The sequence below is a fragment of the Dioscorea cayenensis genome, unplaced genomic scaffold (genome assembly GCF_009730915.1).
Source record: "Dioscorea cayenensis subsp. rotundata cultivar TDr96_F1 unplaced genomic scaffold, TDr96_F1_v2_PseudoChromosome.rev07_lg8_w22 25.fasta BLBR01000168.1, whole genome shotgun sequence".
NCBI lineage: Eukaryota > Viridiplantae > Streptophyta > Magnoliopsida > Dioscoreales > Dioscoreaceae > Dioscorea > Dioscorea cayenensis.
Window position 1 is genome coordinate 11,431 of NW_024086559.1, and position 27,318 is coordinate 38,748.

The 27,318-nt window shown below is 38.0% G+C and overlaps 3 protein-coding genes, 1 long non-coding RNA gene and 1 other non-coding gene across 8 annotated transcripts; 4 read left to right on the forward strand and 1 right to left on the reverse strand.

The window, feature by feature from the left end:
- Positions 1–481: 481 nt before the first annotated feature.
- Positions 482–2,005, reverse strand: LOC120253697. The gene has a single exon (XM_039261971.1). It carries the CDS (start codon positions 2,003–2,005, stop codon positions 482–484), a length of 1,524 nt encoding a protein of 507 aa, XP_039117905.1.
- LOC120253702 lies at positions 1,518–1,624 on the forward strand. The gene has a single exon (XR_005534375.1). It is a non-coding gene; the product is annotated as a small nucleolar RNA R71 (small nucleolar RNA).
- A 16,574-nt stretch (positions 2,006–18,579) lies between the features above and the next one.
- LOC120253700 (putative disease resistance protein RGA3) lies at positions 18,580–20,266 on the forward strand. The gene has a single exon (XM_039261975.1). The coding sequence runs from the start codon at positions 18,784–18,786 to the stop codon at positions 19,678–19,680; it is 897 nt and encodes a 298-aa protein (XP_039117909.1). The 5' UTR covers positions 18,580–18,783; the 3' UTR covers positions 19,681–20,266.
- LOC120253698 (putative disease resistance protein RGA4) lies at positions 19,706–21,638 on the forward strand. The gene is made up of 4 exons (XM_039261972.1): positions 19,706–20,188; positions 20,302–20,461; positions 20,544–20,765; positions 20,881–21,638. The coding sequence occupies exons 1-4, from the start codon at positions 19,706–19,708 to the stop codon at positions 21,636–21,638; spliced, it is 1,623 nt and encodes a 540-aa protein (XP_039117906.1).
- Positions 21,639–21,776: 138 nt separating this feature from the next.
- On the forward strand, positions 21,777–25,666 carry LOC120253701. Of its 4 annotated transcripts, none has more exons than XR_005534373.1 (7): positions 21,777–22,515; positions 23,119–23,721; positions 23,838–24,319; positions 24,748–24,893; positions 24,979–25,100; positions 25,196–25,363; positions 25,483–25,666. It is a non-coding gene; the product is annotated as an uncharacterized LOC120253701 (long non-coding RNA). The 4 variants fall into 4 exon arrangements; XR_005534372.1 differs by having other exon boundaries at positions 23,119–23,336; positions 23,419–23,721; positions 25,196–25,666; XR_005534374.1 differs by having other exon boundaries at positions 23,831–24,319; positions 25,196–25,666.
- Positions 25,667–27,318: the final 1,652 nt, after the last annotated feature.

The window sequence follows — 27,318 nt, forward strand, 5'->3', positions numbered from 1 at the left end:
AATCACAAAGTCTACTGGAATGATAAGTTTGTCAACTTGAACTAGAACATCCTCAACCACTCCTCAAGGTCTTCTCACTGAGCAATCTGCAAGATGCAGGGTCATCCGCGTGGGCCTCAAATCTTCTAACCCTAACTTCAAGAAAAAGTTATATGGCATCACATTTATGTCTGGCCCCGAATCGGCTAAAAGCATTTTTCTTTCATTCCTTCCCCAATCACATGGGGATGATGAAGCTGCCGGGATCGGTGAGTTTCTTAGGAAGCATCTTCTAGATCACAGTGAACAATTCCCTCGACGAGTCACGGGTCTCCAAGTCTTCTAGCTTCCTCTTGTTGGTGAGGAGATCCTTCAAGAATTTAGCATACTTGGGTATCTGTGAAAGAGCCTCGACTAGGGGGATGTTAATGTGAAGTTGCTTGAAAATGTCAAAGAACTTTTTGAATTGGGCTTCTTCCTTGTCTTGCTTGAACCTGGAGGGCTATGGCACTACAGGTTTATACTCATGCCCCCCTCGGATCGGAGACTTAGGAACATCTTCATCAGGCTTCTTCTCACTCTTTTCACTCGCATTCTCACCTGAACTAGGGTCTTCCCGAACGGCTACCCCATCATTGGAGGCACTTGGGCTCTCCTTGGCCCTTGCCTCCAACTGTTTCCCACTTCTTAGTATAACAGCCTTCAAATGCTCCCTCAGGTTGCTTTCAGTGTTGCTTGGTAAGCTACCTAAGGGTCGTTCTGATTGTGCTCTAGCAAGTTGTCCCACTTGGTTCTCAAGAGATTGCACAGACGCTTGAAGATTTCTCAACACAGTGCTTATCTCACTGAAATGTCCCCCATGCTGTGTTAACTGATTGTTAATATTCTGAAATCTTGCCTCAGTATTAATCATGAACTTTGCTAACACATCTTCAGTGGTATATTTTCTGTCTTGTGGTTGTTGGGGCTGAAACTGAGGACCTTGAGGTGGTGGTGGTCTTTGTTGTAACTGCCCTTGGTTCCAAGAGAAATTTGGATGGTTCTTCCACCCCAGGTTGTAAGTGTTGCCAAAAGCATTTCCCGAACCCCTTGGTCCTCTACTGACATACTCTACTGACTCAGTCGGTGCAAGGGAAGCAACAAGAATGGGGCATTGGGTTGTTGCATACCCAACACCACATGTTTCACATGACATTACTGCCTTAGGACTTGAGCTAGAACCCAACATGAACTGATCAAATTTCTGTGTCAAAGCTTCAATCTTTGTGGCCAATGCATTGTTATCCATGACACTCTTGGTCAAAGTATCCACTTTTGCAGCCAAAGCAGTAGTGTCATTCACCTCGTACAACCTTGCTGCTCTTGGTGCCTTTTGTCTAGTGCTCCAATGACATTCGTTGCTAGCCATGTTCTCGATTAATGTCTCAGCTTCTTCAGGGAGTTTGTTGCTCAAAGAACAACCAGCTACTGCATCGATGAGCTGCCTTGTAGCATAATTCACCCCATTACAAAGCATCTGCACTCTCATCCATGCAGGGAATCCATGATGAGGGCACATGCGTAGAAGATCCTTAAACCGTTCATGTGCCTCAAACAATGTCTCGGTGTCCCCTTGCATGAAGGATGAAATCTCCTGTCTCAGTCTCGCTGCCTTGCTTGGTGGGAAATATCTAGCAAGGAACTTCTCCACCAAGTCCTTCCATGTGGTGATAGAACCAGGAGCTAAAGAAGTGAGCCATTTGTATGCCGCTCCTCTCAGACTGAATGGAAATAATCTCAACCTAATGGCATCATCAGATACAGAGTTGATCTTAAAGGTTGAGCAAATTTGAAGGAAGCGAGAAAGATGAGCATGTGGGTCCTCATCAGCTAACCCATCAAACTGTACTGAGTTTTGAACCATTCCTATCGTGCTTGCCTTGATCTCAAAATTATTGGCCGGAACAGTAGGTGCTTGCACACTAAATTCCTCCCCAGTAAATTGTGGCCTCTCAAAATCGGATAAAGTTCTCCTTGGCTCAGCCATAATTGATGCAAAGCTCGTTCAATCTTGTCGTTGGGCTCAACTAAATTTACTTGACTCGCTCGTGTCATAAGATGGGTCCCCGTAGCAGCGCCAAAAAAACTTGATCGCTTCCCCGCAAAGTGTGCAGGGATCGCCAAGTAATACCCCTCGCTGCGAGCACGAGGGGGTCGTATTCCCAAGGGCCCGAAGCTACTCTTACTTCCTCTTCGCTATGTTGTTTAACCTCCAAGTTTGAATGTGATAGTGATAAAACAAATAAACAAGTAAAATGCAAATAAAATGCTAACAATGAAGGCAAGATACGGGGGATAATCAAGGAAAGAAAGCGGTCGCAGATGAGGATCCTCTCAGGGGCTACTAAAGTATGCAAGATGCCAGAACTAACATGTAATTGGCTAGTTGGACCGAGAAAACCCTAGATTAGGTCAACCCGATGGTCACGGCAATTGACCCCTAATCCGGTACGAGTATTGGATACAGAATCTCTTCCACCCAAATCCTCCTATGATTGCAATGGCAAAGGTGGTTTTCTCAAGTTAAGGTTAGAATACATGCTAATACTTAACCCTAGAATTGGAGGGGTATAAATACCCGATGGTCACGGCGTATTTATATGTGTTTCCCTTCCAAACTTGGTGAGTCTAACACTAGGGCAATGATCATGCAACCTAGCATTACCTAAGAATTGATATACTGAGTTCTCATGCATACCAAAGCATTCAAATACACCAAGCAAGGATCACAAACAAGCCAAAATACAATAGAAAGAACCAAGCATCCATACAAGCACAAGTTCACCCCCAAGGTTCACCTACATACAGTGACCTTCGGGTTTAGTTGTTCATAGTCATCAAATACAACAAGAAATCCATGCAAACAACCAAAAAAAACATAAGAAACACTCCCTCAAAGAATGAAGGCCGGAGAAGCTTCCAAAGACGCCACACAAGAGGTGGCTTCCCTTGTCTTCAACCTCCTCTACACAAGCCCTAGGAGTATATCTCACCCAAAATCACGCTCTCCTCATCGAATCCTCCATGAAAATGCCCTCAAAACCTTACTTCTAGCTCCGATTTGGTGTGGTGGTGGTGAGCTCCAAGAAGTAGGCTTCCTCCCCTCAAAAGAAACCCTAACAATGCTTATAAAGGGATGAACTCGGGCTTTCCTACGGGTGGCCTCACGCTCACAATACTGCCCGCGAGGATGGTCATAATACTGCCTGTAAGGAAATCCAGACTTAGACTTTTTCTGGAATTTTCATGTTCCGGGATGCTACATTGCATGTACAGTGCCCGGGGTCCAAAAATGACGTTTTGGATGTCGATTTCTTCTTACATTCCATTGTTGAGCTCACCTAGGCCTCCTTTGTGCCTGAAACATGAAATAAACTGATTAAACCATAAAAAAGGCATCGAGTTCTCAATAAAATACAATAAACATGCGCATTGGTACATACAAAATACGTACATTTAGACGTTTATCAGTGCCTCAGCTGGCCGTTTTGGCTGTCACACAAACCCTCACAGCTTTGTGGCAAGCTCTATAGTGAGCTTATCAGGATGATCCTAGTGTTACAGCCTTGCGAAACTCCATTAAAAGTGACCTAGACGAGCATCTAGATCATTCAGTCTGTGAGAATGTGGTCCTTTATAATGGAAGGGTGGTCTTGCCCATGAATTCCACCACCATAACAGCTACTCATTTCAGAATTCCAAAACGCTCCATAGGAGAGCATGCCAGAAAATGACATACTTACCATCGAATCGCTAGCACCTTCTTTTAGCCTAACCTCAAGCAAGCTTTTCATGAGTTTGTCAAAACCTGCAAGGTCTGCCAACTATAAAACCCTTTAACAAAGCTCCACATGGCCTCTTATGGCCTTTCCCTATTCCCGGTAAGATCTAGGACTCGGTGCCACTTGATTTCATTACACATCTTCTAGTTTCTTTGAGGAAGACCTTCATCCTGATAGTCGTTGATCGCTTGTCAAAGCAGGTACATTTCTCAACCCTATCTACGCACTTTACTATAGTGCAAGTAGCTAAGGTATTTATTCGAGACATCATCAAATTGCATAGGATACCAACCACATTGGTATCTAACTGTAACCCTCTGTTCATGAGTCAATTCTGCAGGGAACTGTTCTGATTGCAGGGGTCTCAGCTTTCTATAAGTAACACATACCATCCCATTCAGATTTATAGACTGAGATTCTACACCATTATCTTGAAGATTATTTAAGGTGTTTTATAGGAGATCGTCCCTAGTAATGGTATCACCTTCTCCCATGGGCTAAGTAGCATTCTTCAATTCAAATGTTCCTTACTAGATTATGTGAGCTTCAATTAAATCTGTTCATATCTCCTCTTAGATCGCATGGAAGCTCTCTCCTGTCTCAAGAAGAATCTCCTCCAAAAACAACATCGTATGAGAAATCAAGCTAATACCAAGCAAACCGATATTACTTTTTAGGTTAATTACTAGTATTCTTGAAGCTCCAGCCATACCAATAGTGATCCTTGACTCATCAACCATCTCACAAGCTTTCTTAGAGGTTTTCTTGGCACTTTAAAATTTTGGAGAAAATTGGCAATGTGGCATACCACTTGGTGTTACCAAAGATTGCTTAATTACATGGCGTATTTCATGTGTCTAAGCTGAAGTGACTCCTCCATCCAACACCTTCCATTGCTGGCAACATTTTAAAATAATCAACCAGTCTTTAGAAATGTGGCCACCCTACATTCACACATTATTTTCATTTGTGGTAAGCCGGTTCACCAATACCTGGTTCAATGGGAGAACCACTTGGTTGCCAAGGTCGTGTGGGTATCCGATGATGAGTCATGCGGGGATTTCCCGAAATTTCGCCTTGAAGACAAGGCGGGTGTCATGCCCCGACCCTAGCCGGGCCCAAACCACACGTGCAATAGCCATGACAACAAGGAGTGGACCCTTACAGTGTCATATCTCCTAGTTACTGTAAGGCTCAAACCACACGTGCTATCACAGTTACTAAACTAGGAGAAAATCCACGACATAGCCAGCCAGGGTTCCACATATTACCAGAAAGTACAAATATAGGAACATTACACAAAAGTCAAGTCTAGTGGATCCATAAGTTTATATGCACATTGCAAACTAACCTAGACAAGGAGAAAAAGTAGGTCAGTCTAGTGCCTGCCAAGCATAACCCTGTCCAACATCACAGTCTAAGAAATAACAAAGGAGAGTGATGAGTAACATATTTTACCCAGTGAGTGGTGACACAATAGATATAACAAACTAGTAAAGCATTTCAAATAGTAATTACCACAACAATAATATAAAAAGTTAGCTCCACATATTCAACAGATAAATAGTTAACATAATGATTTATAAATAGTACAAGTAAGTAACATTTTTAAACACATTGAGCACAGCTCAAAATATAGGCTAGCCTCAAACAAGTCCCATGCTTATCATGGCCATGACTAGCTATGGGACCACCAAGGTATTATAAAACTTTTAAAATTCAAAATAATGCTTTTCTTAGTGTTGGCCACTGAGATCCCCATGTGGTGACCCCGGGTTTCTCACATATAAGAAACCCCTATCAATGGCTCCACGCACATCTTGACCAAGGTAAATTCAGGGTTAACCACGCCACCTCCCATCAGGCCAGATCATAGGACCCCCACTGTAATATCGGACTAAAGTCTATAGTCACCATCAAAACCAAAGGCTACAATGTAATTCTTTCCAATTCCAACTCAAGGAATCCACTATACAATGTTTGAATACGAAAATGCACATCAAACCATATCCCATTTGCATGTAAATACATATACATGTAAACATGCTTTTTTCAAGACAAATAAGTATAAGTATACTAGGTTCAACCATTTGAAAGAAATTCATGCTCAAAATATACATATATCAATGGAATATGATTTATCATCAAATTTATGTTAATAACATATAATGAAATACTATAATACTCTTAATAAATCTATGTAATTATGAGTTGGACCACTCACAGAGCCAGATGTCTTGCCTCGAGATGCACTCACAAATCGGTGATTTCCTTCCCCTTGGAGTATCTTTCACCACCTAGAATCAAGCAGGGAATCCAAGAACCAATGAACACAAGAATGGAAACTAAAATGCATGACAATGTAATGTTACATGTCGAACATGCAACTCTAGCATTTTAGGGGAAAATGGGTCATTTTGGACCCAAACAATCTCAAACTAGAGTAAACCTAGTTCCAATGAATTCCAAGTAAGAAGGGCTTCAATTTGGACCAAAGAAATACAAGAAAATGTCAAAACGTTTTGGTGCTACTGTAAACTCGGTATTGTTATAGTAGCTAAGAAATTGCTACAATGAACCGGCCCTTAAACAATGGTTTCTTCCCGATTTACATCACGAAATCAATAAATTTCTTTACAAACATTCACACAAATTAATAACAATGACACTGGTTTTGATTTCAGCCTAAAAACAACCCAATCCATGGGGTATTTCCATGTTTTCCAAGATTTTTGAAAATGATGAAATACGAGAAAAATACAAAATAAAAACCTTGGATCAAAGGCTTACCAAGCTTAAGAGGATGAGAGAAAGAGTGTAGAATCTTTCATTCACCAGAAAAGCTCGCCGGAGAAATTTTTTTTTTCAAAGTTAGTGCTCGGACTAATGAAGGAAATCATGAAAACAAAAGAAGAAACAAAGAAATGAAAGAAAGAGAGCCAGCCACGTTGCTTTTATCCTTTCATTTTTTTTCCTTAAGAAGAAATAGGGAAATGACCAAAATGCACTTCTAATAGAAAATAAAAAGAAAAAGTTCAATAAGACTGAATTTCCCCTGGTTTTTGGCTAGTATTCACACAAAAACTACTATGCAAACATGAAAAGATGCCACTAGTGCTAAATGACCATTTTACCCCTAATGATGCACAAGAATCTAAAAAGGCCCGAGGTCAAAAATTAGGACAGGGTACAACACTCTACCCTCCTTAGAGAAATTTTGTCCTCAAAATTTCTACTTACCAGACTCACTGAATAAATGAGGATATTTCTTTCCCATGAACCATTCAAGTTCCCAAGTCAACTCCTCAATCCGATCACTTTTCTGAAGGACTTTTACAACTGGCACCACCTTTCCCCGATGCACTTTTTCTAGCCGATCAAGGATACGGACAGGTCTCACTTCAAACGTCAATTCTTCTCGAAGTTCCACTTGGGGTGTCTCAAGTGTGTGATGGATCTATCACATACTTCTTCAATAATGAGATGTGGAAAACATTATGGATCTTCTCTAACTCTGGTGGCAATTCTAGTCTATAAGCCATTGGCCCAATTCTTTCAAGTATTAGGAACCGCCCAATATAGCGAGGATTTAGCTTTCCCCTGCTACAAAATTGTATTACACCTTTCCAAGGGTATATCTTCAAGAAAACTCTATCATCCACTTGGAACTCTAAATCTCTTCTCCTGTTGTCAACATAGCTCTTTTGTAGATCCTAGGCCACTCTCAACCTATCCTGAATTACCTTCACTTTTTCTATAGCTACTTCAATCAATTCCACACTTTGCAGCTTTCTTTCACCGACTTCACTCCAACAGAGAGGTGTTCAACACTTATGCCCATACAAAGCTTCGTAAGGAGCCATACTAATACTTGGTGAAAACTATTATTCTAAGCAAATACCACAAGAGGTAGATGCTTGTCCCAACTTCCCTGGAAATCAAAAACACAAGCCTTCAACATATCCTTGAGTGTCAGGATCGTACGCTCTGATTGCTCTTCTGTCTGAGGATGGTATGCAGTACTGAATCTCAAAGTTGTTCCTAGGGCTTGATGAAACTTCGGCCAAAACTAAGAGGTAAATCTCGGGTTATGATCTGACATAATTAAAACAGATACCCCATGGAGTTTCACAACTTTGCCTATAAATAGCTCGCTAACCTTTCCAAAGAATATTTAGTATGAATAGGTAAAAAATGGGCTGATTTCATCAAATGGTCCACAATTACCCGCATAGCATCATGCCCCTGCAAAGTACACGATAACCCAACCACAAAATCCATAGTTATACGCTCCTATTTCCATTTTAGGATAGGTAAAGTTTGCAATAGTCCCACTAGTTGATGATACTCTCTTTTTACTTGCTGACAAACGAAGCATCTTGCTACAAACTCTGGGATCTCGCATTTTATTGCCGACCACCAATAATTTTCCATGATCATACGGTACATCTTAGTGCTGCCTGGATGTGCTGTGTAGGCTGAGGAGTGAGCTTTTTCTAGAATAGCACTTATGAGTCCTACATCCTTTGGAATACAAGAATGCCATCATTGCGAAGCCCAAAATCGCTAGGTTCACCTTGTTCCAACCTTTGTACTTCTTTCATTAACTCTTTATCTGATCTATGAGATTCTTGAATTTACTCAAGTAATAATGGCCTTATGACAAAAGTTGCCAACAGAACTCTCTTTGGCTCAATCTTTAGTCTAACATCCATGTCTTGAAGAATTACAAGTTGAGACCTATAAGATGTTGTAGCAGAAGCTAGACAAGTTGAAGTCTTCTTGATTAGAGCATCAGCTACCACATTAGCCTTCCCTGGATGGTAGTCAATCACTAGATCATAATCCTTGATTAACTCTAGCCATCTACACTGCCTCAAATTTAGCCCCTTCTGAGTAAAAAGTACTTCAAGCTCTTATGATCAGTATAAATTAAACATCTCTCTCCATAGAGATAATGTCGCCAGATCTTTAGGAAAGAAACCACTACTGCTAACTCCAAATCATAGGTAGGGTAATTCAACTCGTGTTTCTTTAACTGCTGAGAAGCATAAGCTAACACCCTCCCATCTTGCATCAATACACATCCAAGGCCCTGTCGTGAAGCATCAATGAACACTACAAATTCCTTACCACTGGTAGGAAGAGTGAGCACTGGTGCTGAAGTTAGGCAGTTCTTCAACTCTTGAAAACTATTCTCATATTTTTCATTCCAATCAAACTTTATCTCCTTTCGAGTCAATTGTGACAAGGGTGCAACAATCTAGGAAACCCCTCAACAAAACGCCGATAATAACCTACCAAACTAAGGAAACTTCAAACTTCAAATACACTCTTTGGTTGTTCCCAATCAATGATTGCTTCAACTTTCTTTTGGTCCACACAAATTCCTTCTCCAAATATCACATGACCAAGAAAGATCACTTCCTACAACCAAAACTCACACTTCTAGAATTTAGCATACAATATTTCTTCTTAAAGGATCTGCAATACTATACACAAATGTTGCGCATGCTCTTCTTCAGTTGCTAAGTAGATCAAAATAACATTGATGAAGACAATCACAAACTTGTCGAGATATGGTCTAAAGACTCCATTAATTAGGTCCATAAAAAAAGTTGGGGCATTAGTCAAACCGAACAACATGACCAGAAATTCATAATGCCTGTACTGCATACGGAACGCTGTCTTTGGCATATTACTCTTCTTGATCTTCAACTGATGGTAACTCGACAGAAGGTTAATCTTTGAAAACATTCTTGCCCCACGCAATTGATCAAACAAATCATCTATTCTGGGTAAAGGATACTTGTTCTTGATGGTCACTTTGTTTAATTGTCTGTAATCTATACACAATCTGAAGGAACCATCCTTTTTCTTCATAAAGAGAACTGGCACACCCCAGGGTAACACAATCAGGCGTACGAACCTTTTATCCACCAAATCCAATAACTGTACTTTTAACTCCTTTAGCTCTATTGGTGACATGCAATATGAAAATGATTTACTTGGTCCAAAAAGAGACAAAAATCAATGGCTAAGTAAAGGTGATGAAAATTCCAATTATTTTCACACTACAGTTAAAATCATGCGCCACAGGAATTATGTTAAAGCCATCAAAAATAATTTGGGTAACATCTTTTCTGAGCAAGCTAATATTGAAAACTATTTCGTTCCTTTCTATGAAAATCTTGGACTACTTCTGATTTAAATCTTGAGTCTCTTTTTAATATGATGTAGGATGATTACCTTGTTTTGAGTGAAAAAGATAAAGTGGATATGATTAAACCCATCTCAAAGCGAGTGGTCCATCGAACCCATCCTTCTTTGCCACGGGGTAAGAGTCCTAGTCCTAATCGGTCTAAATGTGGAATTTTATGTGTTTTATTAGAATATCACTGGTGATCATTTTTTCAACGCCATTTCTCATTTTTTTCAAATACCATCTAGATCCCTCCTTCTTGGGGAAAACTTTCATGGCTTTGAACCCCAAGACGGATAATCCTATTCTTATTTAGGATTTTAGGTCGATTTCTCTTTGTAATCTCTGTTATAAAGTTATTGCAAATATTTTTGCTTATCGTTTAAGAACTGTGATTCCTAAGCTAATGGGTCTTGAATAAAATGGGTTCATTCTTGGGCGGGGTGCTTCTAACAACATAATCAGGAAATTGCCCACAGTTTAGAAATTGATTCCTCTTCCCATCCTACGATGATCTTAAAAATTGATGTGGAAAAACCCTTTGACACTTTAGAATGGTTAGCTATTCTTACCACCATCCGAAGGATGTTTTTCCCTGAGTTGTGGATTAACTGAATGCAAAATTCTCTTTCCTCCGCTTCTTTTTCCTTTATTCTTAATGGTAAACATTCTTCCTAGATTTCTAGTAGCAGAGGTGTTCATCAAGGAGATCCTCTCTCCTTTACTTTTTCTCTTGGCTTTCCAAACTCTTACTGCTATTCTAAACAAAGCCCTTTCTTTAAATACGGTCCCTAGTTTCAATAATAACCTTCCTAGAAATTTTAATCATTTAATGTTTGCTGACGATCTTATTCTTGTTACTAATGCCTCCAGAAAGAGCGTCAAAAATTATCTCCTTTGTTTCAACCTTTATCAAAAGCTTATTGGCCAGAAGCCCATCCTGCTTAAATCTGCAATTTTTCTCCCCTCTTGGTGCAATTTAAAATTTATTAAAGCCATTTCAAAAATTCTGGGGATCAAACTTGGACAGTTTCTCTTCACTTACCTGGGGGTGCCTATCTCTCCCATAAAGCTTTCCATTAACCAGCTTAATTTTCTTCCTATCGGAATCAACATTGTCATTTATACTTAGAATCATTCTAATATCTCTTCTATTGGCCTAACTCTCCTTCTTAACAGCATCATCTTTACCATCCCCTACTATTTTCTCTCTGTTATGAACCTTCCTTTGTCCATTAATCTTGATTCAATTTCTAAACTAGCTCATTATTTCCTCTAGGTAGGACAAGCAATAGTAGTGGCTTCCATTCAATTGGTTAGACACTTACTACTCTTAACATATACTGAGAGACGGCATGGAATCAGGAATTTCAAATTTGTTAATCATTCTCTTATGGCTAAAAACACTTTTACATTTCTTAATTCATAGCATAAGATTTGGGTGGATATTTTTAAAGAAAAGCATAGAGGTTGGCATCCTTGGAAAACTAATAAAATTTCTTACTCCTCTTGGTTTTATAAATCTATTTGTAACTCAGCAGATTTTCTCAAGTCAAATCTTAAAACACTCGCTGTTGACTCTTCTTGTTTGGATTGGATGATGGATCCTTGTATTCTTGATCTTCCTGTCATTTATAAACCCACCTTTTTCAACATTGATCTTGCATTTGAGGAATTATTTTTCAAAAATTTCATTTATGAAAATGTCTTTAACTTGACTATTTAGGAAAATGTTTTTTGCCAAAAATCTTGACGTGGATTGGCTCAAAAATATCAATATTGATCTTTCCAATGGTAATTTTTGGGTTTGGGCTTGTCCAAGCCATAAGATTTCCATTGCTTTTTGCCTATGACTCAATTAGTTCAAATGGAAGCTCTTGAGACTCTTGGGATGGCTGGAACCAAATTTGGAAATTTTGTGTTATTCCTTGAATAAAGGTCATTATTTGGAAATTGGCCCATGGCAAACTTTCTACAAGAGCTCTCCTTTATAGATTGAATATCGGCCCTTTCACTTTTATGCCTTTTGTGTGGTTTTGAAGAAGAAACTACTGATCACTTAATCTAGAATTGCTCTAAACTCATATTCTACTGGTTCAATATTCTCTCCATATTGGACTTAAGAGCTCATGATTTCAATTTCCTTTCTTCTGGAAATTGGCTGACCTTCAAAAATTACTCTAGATTCACAGATGCTTGGACTAAGGCTCTAATTGCTTCAGTAGCTTGGCTCAGTTAGAAGGAAAGATGTAACAATATTTTTAAAAAAACTGTTCCTACATTTGGCAATATTATTGCAAGAGCAGGAACTCTTTGTTCAGATTAATTAGAGCTTTTGGGAAGATTTACAAGGAGTCTTCTAAGCCCCATTCTCATCCTCATTCCTTACATGCTATTTCAGTTTTCATAGACGCCTCTTTGCATTCTGGAACTAATGATGTTGGGCTTGGGTTTTTAATCATTTCATATACTAGTATGATTTTGCTTGCAGGATCAAAGGGTGCAGTTCGTCCCTCTCTAGTTTTTGCCTAAATTGATGCTGCTATTAAAGCTCTAGAAGTTTGCAAAGAAAGAAGCCAGAGTCCTCTCAGAGTCTGCTATAATTGCTAGGGAACTTCCCGTCTGTTAGAGAATCATCATTTTTTGCATTTCCTGGCGATACAACCCTGAAATTCAGAAACTTAAGCAGCTCATCCATTTCTTCCCTTATACTTCATTTATCACCGCTCCTAGGAGAACAATAATAATGTTGATGAACCAGCACTTCATGGAAGACTTAATCGGGGAATGAACAGACAAGCTGGCTTGAAGATCTCTACTCTAGCTGAAATCTTCACTTTTGATTTCTTTTAGTTCTTTGCCTTTTGTTGTTTGTTTAGTCTCTGGCTCATTTTCAAAAAAAAATTATCTCAATGTTCATGAAACAAAGTTAGACCTGCATTTGTCTTCCATATGCCCGGTAACAAATTGAAAACACCAGCCTTGGCAGCATTACTTTTCATTTTAAAGATGCCATCATAGTGTGCCATGAATATTCCATCAACAATGGAACGGAGATCATTGTCACTTGCATGAGAGTTAACTGCAGATCCTAACTTAGTTATCTACCTATTATGCTCATCCAGCCATCGCACGTACTCTATGTCAAAGGTCATTGCTCCTGAAAGACAAATACAATTTCTTGAATAGTATATATGCTCAGATCTGGAGAGGCTATGAAATCCCGAAGGAGATTATTACCACAATCACTTAAGTCTCAACCATCCCATGTACAGTAAAGAGAACAAGTTTTGAAACTCATTATCACGAATCCTTTCTTTATATTTGCAATTTTCATCAATTTGTTCTACTGCATGTTTCATATGTTTTTACTTCAACAAAACTAATACCAAGGTACCACTTTTCTGCAGATTATTTTCTTTTCTTTTCTTTAGTTCGTTGGAAATATATTTTATCATGTCTAAATTGATATCTATTTTGTGACTTAATTTCAAACTTGAAAAATGAGGGTTATGATTGCCATTTTTTTCAATCAAATCAACATTTTAATTAGAATTATTTTTTTGAAAAAAGTGGATAAACCACCAATTCATTGAAAATGAAGCAAAAAAGTAGAAACAATAATAGAGTCTAGACCACTAGAGGTGAGGCCGAGAAGGACAAAAGGAAACACACACAGGATTACAAAAACATAGAGGAAGGTGTACCAAACAACAGTTGGTGCACCTCCAAATAAGATTACACTAGGCCGACATCATCCAAAGGGGAGGATCTGACTCGCTATCTAGAGCAAGCAAAATAGTGTGGTCACTGGCCCTTGAATCTACAAAGATCAGATTGCGCTTAATCATGGGGATAGAAGCTTCAAGCTGGGATCTGATCGAACTAAGGACTGCAAAACAGCAACCAATGAGCAAGTGATCAATTTTGGTAATTAAAACAAACTCATCCAAACATTCAAAAGAAAAGATGTGTCTATTGCGCTCATTCCAAATAACCAAGCAAATGGCTCGATGAAGAGCCACCCACGGGGTTTAAGGAAAAGCAACCCTTAACTAGTCCATGCCTCAGGCAGGGAGGTATGGATAGGGGGACTAAAAAGAGCAGCAAAATGAACCTAGATTCTATCAAAGTAGCAATATTTTAATAAAAAGGTGAGTCATCACTTCGACGTCAGCATTGTAAAGAACACAAGTACTAGTGGAAAAACGATTCCATTTACATTTCTCAAGATTTTCCTGGGAGAGAATTTTGTCGTGGAAGGCAAGCGAAAAGAAAACTTTCACTTTGACAGGTCATGGCCCCTTCCAAAAACTAAGGCCGCTACCATGAGTGTCTGACCGTCGTTAAGAAAAGAACAAAAGTATTTAAACGAGAAGCCCTTGGAATTCCATTTCCACCACTTAGAATCGCTACCCAGGGAATTGGAATTCAAGAGAAAATCTCTAACAGGGGAGAAATGCAAAAGATCCGAATCCTGCACTGAGAACAAATCTTAATCCTAGCTAGATCACAGAAAGTACACAACCAAAATAAAGGGATTCTGACAACCATCAAAGAGAACCAGACATCTATCTTTGAGAGTACTGTCCTCATACTAACGGTCTTCCCAGAAAGAGGTATCTACTCCATTTTTAATGATAGAGTCCGCACTAGCAAGGAATGCATCTCTGCAGTTAAGTAATCCTTTCCAGAAAAAACTATTTTTTTTCCTTGGGGTCGAATGAAGAAGAGTGATCAAATTTCTGCAAGGCATGTAGTTAGCAGAGATAATGTCTGACTAGATAAAGTTTGAGTTGGTTGCGAACTTCCACCACCATTTTCTTAAAAGTGCTACATTAAAATCTGAAATATTAAGAATACCCTAGCCGCCTTAATCTTTGGATATACAAATTTGGGACCAAGCCACTAGGAAACATTTTGGTTTAGCATTATCATATCCACTCCAAAGAAAATTCCGTTGAACCCTATCAATTTTTCGTCATACCCATTTAGGCAGTTCAAACACTAACATCTAGTTGGTAGGTAACGCTGAAAGAATAGAGTTAAGCTGGATAAGACGGCCACCCAAAGAAAGGAAATGAGATTTCCATGATGAGAGTGTTTTGACTTAGTGCCCTTTCTAGAACATTTGAATTGATAGAATGGAGGAAGAAATGGCAAAGATATTTTTCATACTTCATTAGATGTGAAAGAATAGGATATATAGAAAATAAAATTAAATGATTATTTTTACCATCTTTTTACTATTTTCTAAATATTCCAATGATGTATTCAAACTTAAATGTAAACTGCCTTTTTTTATCATAATCACAAACTATGTTCTTTTGAATACTAACAAAATTAGAAACTTGAATAGAATGCATTGGAGTATATATGTTGACATCATTGTTTGGTAGACCATTAGCTTTATTGTTCTCTTTCCCATGTCTTGGGCTCTTATTGATTTTCCTTCTTTTATTTTCTTTTCTTATTTTTTGGGTTCAAGAATGAGCTCCCAACATGAAGGCCAAATCAGAATAAAATTGAAAAGTATCCAATTCCAAATATTGGTTCAATTAGCAAATTTGGTGCATGGAATCCTCTATCTGTTAATATATTCTTTATTTTACTTCTTCAATACGAATCAATATCCCAATGAAACCTTGTAAAATCACAATCGCAAAAGGCAAGATGTTCTAATTCAATAGCTCACGAAAATCTAAATTTGTCTACTTTTCTTATATATTGACATGTGAGTTTAATCCATGGAATTTAATGTAAATAAACCTTTGTTTTCAATTTTTTGTAACCACTTGATGCAGGAAAGATGCATCTTTGCAATAAATGTACAGAAACTCTAGTGTTATGTGCACATGATGGTTCTTAATGATAGAACTTCCCTTTAGCATTCCAATCTTCTTATCACTGAGTATAATCCTATGGGTGTAATTGTTTTAGTACTTACAAGTCATGGGAACTGAGGTAAGTGTTTTAATCCTTTCAAATCCTCTGCACTCAATCCATCCAGCATTTCCTAACCGAAGTGATGATGCACAACATTTGTAAGAGTAAACTCAATTGTGGAAACTGGCAACTGCATTCCTCCTTTTGCCCAACACCAAATGAAATAGACTCGAAATCATGTCATCTAAAATCTTAATCTCTATTCATAAATTTATCCGGTATGAACTCTTTGAGCAAGTCAGATTGATGTCACATTGATGATCACTTTTGTTTTTGTGGTAATATTGTAGCCCTCCAACTCATTGTCCTTGATGTTGTAAAGCCCATCTTATTCTGATCCTCCTTGGTCAACATTGAACTTTTTCATTTCTTATTTTTCTAAATTTATTTTAAGCATTTTATAAAGTTTTTGATATTTTATTTATTTATCATTTATTTCACAAATTATTTAGTTTATTAAATTTATATAAATTATATTTCTTTGAATTATTTGAATTATTCATTTACTTAGAAATTGTATAATTATCTGTTCAAGCTTGGATTCAAATAACTATCTTATTTTGATAATATAAAAATGGGATCACACGATTGCTACAAACTTTGCTTGGCAAATTACTTTCTATTTTGCTTAATTTGAGCATTCTTAGTTTGTTATTTTGTGAACATGAGGTATTTTGACATAGAAACTAGTCCCCAATTAACTATGCACTAACTCTGTCACTAGAGACTAAATACTGACCGTGTCGACATGTACTTTTGACATAGAACCTATAATTTCACACCTTTCCCACTGTGGAGAATAACGACCTCTGGCATTCTGTCTCGGGTCATTGAGTTTAAATATATAAATTTTGATGTTTTGTTTTGACATTAATTATTTGGAGGACATATATGCTCAATTATTTTGATAAATTATATTTGTTTCAAATATTCTGATTTCTGGGTTTTATATATGATAATTATTGTACAATCTCACGCTTAAGTATGATTTTGAAATTTTTAAAATTTTTATGTGATCCCGACATTTCTTTTAGTGGATGTTTACTAGACTGTCATGCTCATAAATAGTTATTTTTTCTCCATTTCAGCTCAAGAGTAAGTGTGTGGTGAATAGCTTAGCGGAGACCATTGAGTGAATACCAGTTGATTAGCATGTAAATAGTTCTTCTACTTGTGAACCCTATACCTTGTTATTTGTTTAAAAGCGACTCTTGTATTTTTAGATTTTTCCTCTAATCAATAGTTGTAAATTTGGTCATTTGTATCCCTTGAATTTCTTCACACTTTTGAAGTTGTTGCTTTGTTTTATTTTTTTGTTTTGTGAGATAGATATTAAGGCCTTGTGTGCCCATTTGGTCTCGGCCTTATGGGCATGTTGTTGTTTGTGGGAGCACCTGGTCTGGTGAGCCGGATTCGGAGCGTGACATAATATGTCCATTCTGATCCATGTCAACCGGATCAAATAAACCTGCTTTTTGCCTTAAGTTGAATAATTTGGTATCCTTTTGTCCAAGCTCTGTAAGTTCAGCCTTTGGTGAAGATTAGAGCTAGACTAGACTCAAAAAGAAAAAAGCAACCTATGCGTGCGTACTGGGTTAAAGTCAAATTATATTTGGGCTAGATTTTATTGGCCTAAGCCCCACTCTATCAAAGCTTTGGTAGGCCCAAGCCTAGTTCAACCCAATTGTAAATTAACTAAATTTTATATTTTTTTAGAAAACAATATATAAAACTAAATCAAAACAATCATTATATTTTATTAAACAATGAAATAAATACAATAAGTAAAATAAAATATAAAAGAACAGATAAAAAAAACAAAAATATATCATGAAATATGTTATAACCCAATTTTTAGGTTGTTACTGTAGATTTTTTAGCACAACATTGTAGTAGCATGTTACTGTTGCAGACCAAGAATTTGTTTAGAACTTCAACCTTTTGCCTCCTCCAACTCTATCTCACATTCATGAGTTGCAAACCCTAACCCTATTATCTTTTTTCACCTTGGTTGTTGATGATTGTAGGTAAGAAACATTGTGGTTAGTTAAATTTCAAAGTTTATTCATTGATCTTAACCCTAGGGAACTTTGGATCTTTCATCTACTTATTTTCTCTCTTAATTTCATTAGGTCAATAGAAGTAAGGAGGAGGAGAAGAGAAGATTCCAAGTGAGTGGGCTAACCGAATCTTTCATGATTTATTTTGATTCTTGTATATTATATTTGCATAATTCGGTGTTGATTTGGCATGTTATTGTTGGAAACTTGGCATTGTTTTGCAGAAATATCATACTTGATGCTAACTTGATTCATAAAAATTTAAGACCTTGAGAGTTAGATATACTGTAAATTATGCAAGTGAAGAATAATTTGTAAAGGAATGTGGATGTATAATTTCAACTTAAATTCACATGTTGAGTTGTAAGCTAATGTGGGTGTATCGTTGATGCACACAAGATATTTGATAAATTGCAAATAAGAGTAAAATGCAAGTGTTTGGCAACCTAGTTGTGAGAATTGAAGGTGGAGGTGATATTTAGGAGGATTGAGAGATTTATGTAATATTAGAAAGTCTTATTTTGTCTTCTCTTAATTGGTTTATTTTTATTTTTTCTGAATTAGGTTCTAAGATGCAGCCTCTGATGCTGAAGACATTCTGGACGAAGCCAAGACGCATGAACTACTCATCCAGCGCAAGGAAGAGCTTTCTGGTCATCCAAGAAGCGAGGTGCGTGAATTCTTTCGTCTTGATCATAACACACTCTTGTTTAAACTTCAGTTGGGGGACAAGCTCAGAAACGTCAATGAGAGAATAATTAGCCTCATTAAGGAGATGAACGAGTTCAACCTGAGGGTTGTTCAAAACAACAGCATATCTTGGAGGAACAGGCCTCAAACCCACTCATTTGTGCGTGAATCACGAGCTATTGGAAGAGATGAAGATAAAGACAAGTTGGTGCAGATGCTGATCCGTGATACTTCTTATGAGATAGCAGTGGTTTCTATAGTCAGTATGGGTGGGATGGGTAAGACGACACTTGCTCAGTTGGTCTATGGAGATGAAAGGATCAAGAAACAGTTTAAGCTACGCATATGGGTATGTGTTTCTGATGATTTTGATGTGCCAAAGCTCGCTGGAAAGATCATACATACAGCTTCTGGAGAAAATTGTGATCATACAAACATAGAGGTGCTGCAACAGAGGCTGCGAAAAGAATTGGGGCAGAAGAGATATTTGCTGGTATTAGATGATGTATGGAATGAAGATTTCCAAAAGTGGGATGCTCTTAGAAACATGTTACTCGATGGAGGAGAAGGAAGCAGAATTCTTGTGACCACACGCAATGAAAAATGCTCTCGAGTGATGGGTGTTCAGAAACCTTATTTTCTGAGCCGTTTATCAGAAGAAAGCTCTTGGAATTTATTTGAACAGAAAGCAAATTTTGCTGTAGGTGTACCAAAGCCACCAAAATTGTTGGAGATTGGTCAAGAGATTGTCAAGAAATGTCAAGGATTACCACTTGCTATTGAAGTTATGGGGTGTATCATGCACTGTAAGAGCGAAGAAAGTGAATGGCAGGCCGTGTTGGAAAATATTGAAACATGGAAGTTACAAAATACGCAAAATGAAATCATACGAGAGCTGTGGCTAAGCTATGTTGATTTGCCTACTCATTTAAAGAAATGTTTTGCCTTTTGCTCCATATTCCCAAAAGGATCACAATCTTGAGGAAGAGAAGCTGATTCAATTTTGGATGGCTCATGGGTATATTCCATCTCAAAAAGGAAATGATGTGGAAGTTGAAGGGCGAGAGGTTTTCACCGAGTTAATAAGGAGATCTCTTTTACAATATCATCATACTTCTCATGCTGAAACAATTGGAAGAGTGTGTAAGATGCATGATCTCATCAATGATCTGGCATACTTTGTAATGGAGAATGAATGCTTCCCATCGTTGAGAAGCAGTGCAGCCACCGAAATCTCATTAAGGCCACGTCATTTGCAATTAGATGCCAATGAAAATTATAACCAAGGTGATTGCTCCATCATCCGCACTGTGCTATATTGTGGAAGAGACTTAAGTTTGTTGTCAAAGCTGAAGTTGGTGAGGGTGCTCGACTTGAGTGGTACACGCATTAACAAGTTTCCTGCAGCAATTGAGCATTTGCACCATCTAAGATACCTTGATATTTCTGGTACTCTAATTAGGAAACTACCGGAATCCATTTGTATGCTGGTTAATCTGCAGACATTGAAACTGTATGGTTGTCGTGAATTTTCCGAGCTTCCCAACAGCATAACATACATGAACAGTCTTAGACACCTTATTTTTTTGATCAATGCCCAAAGTTAAAGGTATTCCCTGCTGGTTTGAGTCGACTACAAAACTTGAAAACACTAACTAGATTTACTGTGGGAGATGATGCAAATAACAACATAAGACAATTAAAGTTTTTGAATTTGGGTGGTAAAGTTCAGTTGTATAACCTCCAGAAGGTGAAGAATGCTGGTAACGCTCAAGAAGCTAATTTGCGCTACAAAAGAAAATATTGACACATTAATATTAAATTGGGGAGCATGGGATGTTGCAGTATGTGATGAATATTGTTCAATGGAAATTGCGGAGGAGGTGTTGGAAGCCTTGAAACCTCATGCTAATGTGAAAGAACTTGAAGTTTTTTTCATTATCCAGGCAAACAATTTCCAATGTGGATGCAAGGAAGGCAACAATTTCAATATCTACATCGGATCGAACTGCTGGAATGCAGAGAATGTGAGCAACTCCCTCCACTCGAGATATTACCTTGTCTGGAGTATCTCAGGGCTGTGGAAAAATGGATGGCATCAAACACATTGTTAACAACAGAGGAGGCAATGCACTGCAATCATTCCCTGCATTAAAGAAGTTGATTTTTATATGATTTGAAGAACTTAGAGGGTGGTGTCTGGAGGAGGGTAAAGAAGCAAATCTGTCCTTGTTTCCATGCCTCATTCATATGGTTATTACAGGATGCCCCAAGTTGACAACCTTGCCACTCAAGATATTACCCCGTCTTGAGGATCTGAGTATCAGTGAAACGGATGGAATCAAACACATTGTTAACAACAGAAGAGAAAATGCATTGCAATCATTCCCTGTATTGAAGACTCTAGAGTTAAAGTCAATGAAGTACCTAGAGGGGTGGTGTGTGGAGGAGGGTGGAGAAGCAAATTTGTCCTTGTTTCCAAGCCTTATTCAGATGGATATTACAGGATGCCCCAAGTTGACAACCTTGCCACTCAAGATATTACCCCATCTTGAGGATCTCAGTATCAGTCACATGGATGGCATCAAACACATTGCTAGCAACAGAAGAGGCAATGCACTGCAATCATGCCCTGCATTGAAGAACTTACGGTTAGAATCAATGTGGAACCTAGAGGGGTTGTCTGTGGAGGAGGGTAGAGAAGCAAATCAGTCCTTGTTTCCATGCCTCATTTCGATGGACATTAGAAGATGCCCCAAGTTGACAACAACAATGCCACCCATTCCGACTCTCAAAAAGTTATATGTGCGGCAATCATTCTGTGAGACACAAATCTCCCTCATGCCCAGGAAAGGAAGGTTTTTCAAGCATTTGAAATCTCTTCGGAGGTTGACTATACATTCCTGTACTGAGGAGTTGTTTTTGTTGCTGGAAAAATGAAGAGGAGGCAAGAGCCGTGAAGTCATCACTTGAGTATTTGGCTATTGAAAATTGCAATCAGCTATCCTTAACATTGGTTTTTGCAGAACCTTACATCTCTAAGAGAGCTATGGGTGCATTTGCTTTGAAAAATCTGGTGTCATGGCCAGACAATTTGGGATGTTTGAAGTCCCTCAATAAGCTGACAATTAGTTCTTGTAATAATTTGATCGGTGCATCATCACAAGGCGACCATGGTCCACCATTTCTAAAGGATCTTCATGTTTCTGGCTGTGCTGCCCTGAGAGAATTGCCCACGTGCCCCAAATCACTCCAATCCTTGAGTATTGACAATTGTCCACTAATGGAGTCTTTGTGGCCAGAAGTGGGACACCTTACTTCACTATCCAGGTTAGAAGTGTCTCTTTGTCCCAAGCTGGTGTCTCTATCAGACGAGATGCAAGCCCTCACTTCCCTTCAGTATCTATCTATTGCGTATTGCCCGGCACTGAAGTCATTCCCAGAAGGCCTCCAACAACTACTTCCTACTCTAAAATCACTAACAATCCAAGGATGCCCGAAGCTAGAGAGGTTATGCAAGCCTGGAGGAGCCTATTACGACCTTTTCTCTACCATCTTAGATAAACGAATAGAAGAACAGCCAAAACAGCTAGATAGGTTACCCAGGCTACATGGAGGAGAAGACTATGACAATCATCTGTCTACCATCTCAGATGAAGGTATAGGAGCACCGCCAGAACAGACAGTCCAAGTTCCTCATGTGATTATTACTGGTGCCAAACAAGCTCTGAAGTGCATTGCCACAAAGTGCTTCCTTCTATTAGCGGTTTTGATTTGTGTTATTGCCTGTTTCATTTTCTACGAACTTGATAGCCAGGTACCACTTTCTCCTTTTTTCTTTTTCAATTTTTTGTTTTTAATTTTTGTCTAGTTTGTTGAAAACAACTTTAGAGAACATTACCTCCCACGGGAGACCCATCTAGACCTAATAAACAGTACTTAGACTTGGAACATTGCATAAACAGTACTTCAGTTAAGAGATTCAACCCTTCGTCTTGCCCATGCATTGATTTATAACAACCACTGGACTAATCGGTGGTTGTTTGAAAATACATTTTATCCTATCTCTCTTGATATACAAAAAGAAAATATTATCACCTCATTTTTAACCTAAATATGAAGATTATTTGGTGGGAGTATGTACTATTTAGGGTAGAGTTGGTGCCCCCCCCTCGCATTAAGAGAAAATGGAGGGAAAATAGGAAGAGATATTTTTATATAAATGGTTGATTTAGTGACTTTTACCATAATCTTATACAATTTTCTTTTGTGTACACATGCTGGCATTACTATTGGCAGACCACTAGCTTTATTGTTTTCTTTCCCATGTTTTGTATTCATAATGATTTTTTCTTTTTTCTTTTTAATTTTTACATAATTTTTATTTTTTTATTTATTTAATTTTTATTTTTGGATCAAGTATGAGCAAGAGTTTTGGTATATCTCCCCAACATGAACACAAAAAGCTCAGGGAGTCTGAAATCAGAATGCAATGGAGGCATATTATTTCCAAGTATCAGTTCAATTAGCAAGTTTAATTCTTGGTGTCTGATTTGTGAATATGTTCTTTATATTACTTCCTCAAGATGAATCAATACTCAAATGAAAGCATCCCAAATCTCTACCGGAAAAGGCAAGGTGTTCTTAATTAACAGCTCATAAAAATCTACTTTTGTTAACTAGACCTTTGTTTCCAATTATTTATAACCACTTGATGCAGGATTGATTCATCTTTGCAATCAATGTACATAAACTATTGTGGTGTTTACACTTGATGTGGTTCCCATTTATATAACTTCTTTTAGTTGATCTGATTATCCATCAGTCAGTATACTCCTATGAGTGGAATAGTATTCATATTTATAAGTCATTGGATTGAGGCAAGCGTTCAAATCCTTATCCACCCCGCATTTCATAAGAGCAACTCAATTGTGGCAACTGCAAACTGCATTCCTCAACAAATCCTTCTCCCAAGACCAAAATGGGCTAACCTCAGAATCATGTCATCAGAACAATCTCTCTGGTATGAATTCTTTATGCAAGCACCAAGATTTCAAATCCCTCCTTATCACTCTTGCTTTGCTGATTACTCTTGTTTCTGTGGGAATCAATGTCCTTGATGGTTTGTTGAGGAAGCAGCAATGGATTTGAAGGATGTTGTCTTACCAGTTCTTTCACTTCGGACACAAGGCCTCACTTCCCTTCATACTTTGTTTATTGAAGGTTGTCTAGACCTGAAGTCTTTTCCAGAAGACCTTGAACCGCTTCTTCCTTATCTCAAAAAAATGAGAATATGTGAATGCCCAATCTGGAGAGGAGGCTATGCAAGCTTAGAGGAGATTATTACCACAATCTCTCAACCATCTCATGTCGAGTAAAAGGAGAACAAGTTGTGAAGCGCATCATCACAAATCCTAATACCAAGGCACCACTATTTTCCAGATTCTTTTCTTTTTTTATTTTTTAAAATACCCTTTCTTTAGTTTGTTGAACATATATTTTGTCATATTTTTGGTATTCTTGTCAGTGTTGACTGAAGCCCCTCTCTGGAAAATTTGAATTGAGAGAATGGAGGAAAAAATGGCAGAGATATTTTCCTACACTTCATTGGATGTACAAGAGTAAGATACATAGAAGATAAAATTAAATGATCATTTTACAATCTTTTTTCAGTTTTTTACTTATTCCGATGATGTAGTCATACTGGAAGGAAACCCTTTTAATTTGTATGGTTTATTTATTATTTATTATGATTATATTTTTTTTTGAATAAAGTGATTTGTATGGTTTATTCACTTTTTTTCAAAAGCTTTTTATTATAATGATGTACTATTTTCCTTTGATTGTTATTTCCAAGTATTGGTTCAATTAGTAAATTTGACGTGTGGTGTCCTATTTGTGAATATGTTCGTTCTTGAATCTTAACCAAAAGCTCATGTAAATAAAATTTTGTTTGCTTTTCTTCTAATATTAATCTATGTGTCAGTTTAGTCCATTGAATTTGCTGTAAATAGACCTTTTTTGAATTTTTTATAACCATTTGATGCAGGAAAGATGCATCTTTGCAATTAATGTACAAAAGCTCCTGTGGTGTGCCACATGATGGTTCTCAATGATAGAACTTCCCTTGAGTGTTTTAATCCTTTTATCCTGTGGGTGGAATCATTTTAGTACTTATTAGTTATCGAAACTGAGGTAAGTGTTCTAATCCTTTCAAATCCTCTGCATTCTATCTATCTGGCATAATCTAACCAAATTGATGATGCACAATATTTGCAAGAGTAAATTCAACTGTGGCAACTGGAAACTGCATTCCTCCACAAGTTCTTCGGTCAACACCAAATGAAATATACTCGAAATCATGTCCTCGGAAATCTAAATCTCTGTTCACAAATTTATCAGGTATGAGCTCTTTGAGCAAGTCGCAAGATTTTAGATCCCTACTACATAATGCTCTTGCATTGATGATTATTATTGTTTTTGCGTGAATCCCGTAGCCCTACTACAACTCAGTGTCCTTGATGTTGTCAAGCACATCTTATGGCATCTTCCTTGTCAACATAGAACTTTTTTTGCCCATCGTCTTTGCCTTGTCTTGCAACTTCTTGGTTACTTTTGGATTCCAAACGAGCACTGCCAGAGCCCACTCCAAGAATATGCATCAGGTAGTTGTTCCAACAACAAACATGTTCTGCAAAAATGGTGGAGAATTACTACATTGAAGATCAACTAATTATCTGTGTATATAGGAGGTTTTTGATACAATTGACTTTGTTTTGTGAAGGGACCGACCAAAGTTCATTTTTAGAGAAGACGATATGCACCTGATTCGTGTATCTCTTTGTGCAAGAATTTAGAGTTTCTTATTCATTGATTGTTTGAATGTGCAATCAATTCTCAGCAAATAACCCTGGGATGATCAAAACTTGACATGTTGAAGAACTAAAGGATTCGTGAAATGCTTTTTACCTTGTTGTTGCTGTTTTTGGAGATTGCAATCAATCATCACTTGATTTTCCTGCTTGACCTTTTTTTTATGAAGGATTTGAAATTGCCAACAACTATATAATATCAGAATCTATCAGAAGCTCATTCCTTGCAGATGAACAGACATTATCACATGTTATGTGTTGTATCATCTTTTGCACTAGTTTTAGTTAATGTTGAAATTAAACATGTTTTGATTTCTCTCTAGTTTACAACATCTAATATTAGTTTATCAATGTTAAATTGGAACATGATTTTTTATTGTTCTTCAGTTTGCAGAATCAATCACAGAGAGTGTGTATTGTTAATTGTACTAGGCTTGTATCCATCCAAGTGATAGATGTTATTTCAGCTCCATTATCATAAATACAAAGAATAACTCTCAACCAACAAAGTTGAAAAATCGCTTTTCCAAATGCTTGTTTTTGCAAAAAGGAGCTACCAAGTAGCTAAGAAAAGAAAAGAAGACAAGGGCCAATTAAAAAGTGAAATGAAGAGAGGAACAAAGATCATCAATCCAGCGAGGCCGATCTCGGCCTTGGGCGAAGAGGGAGAGTGCCGGGTTTGAGCTTCCAAAATGTGCGAGACGATCCGCAAGTGAGTTACAGTCACGATCAATGTGCTCCCAAGAGAGGTTAGGGCACTGTAAAGTAATATTCTTGATGGCTTGAACAGTATTGGAGAATCTCCAAGCAGTGACATTGTTGAAGTCGTTGATCAGCTGAATGGCACAGCGACAATCAGAAAGAAGCTTGATGGGCGACCATCCATTCGACTGACAATGATCCAGAGCGAGAAGAATGGTGCGAAGTTCAGCATCAAGAGATGAATCACAAATATCACCAGCAGCCCCTGCAAGAAGGATAACATTGTTGTTAGTGGAAGTGAAAAACCCAAAGCCGGCCTTACCAGTCAGAGGATCCCACGAAGCATCAGAGTACACCAGCAGTGTGAGACGAGATGAATGGAGACGATTGAAAAAGTTCCTGCGTAAAAGGCCATGAACAGAGAAGAAGTCATTAACACCAGCCCAAGCTCTAGAAGGAATCTGGTTGAAGTTGGGTTGGATTTGACGAAAAAATTTAAAGCATCTAGCTATCCAAATATGCCAGGCAACCGAAGCCACAATAGCCCTGGCAAAGTCACTGCCATAGGCACAATTGAAGTTACACGTAAGCCAAGTGCCATCACTCAGTTGAGCAGGGAAGGACTGACTCAAGCCCAGCCAAGTGAAAACAACTTCCCAACAGGCAATCACACAACGACACTGCCAAAGGAGATGGTCAGCAGATTCTGAAGAGAGTCCACAAAAATGGCAAGTGATAGCAGGGCCAATATTTATATTGTAAAGATAGTCCCCCGTAGGGAGCCTACCATGAGCCAGCTTCCAAACAAAGATCTTAATGCGAGGTGGGACCTTGAGCTTCCAAATGCATCGCCAACCATGCCACATAGCAATGTTAGAGCTATCAGAGTTAAGATGATCATAGACAGTGGCCACAGTTGAAGCCAGAGAAGAAATGGGTCGCCAGACCCATTCGTTGCAAGCCTCAGGACTGAAGGTTGTTTGGTTAAGAATAACATGATTTAAGTTGTTGCCAAACAAATCAGACCACATAGGGATATTAAAAGC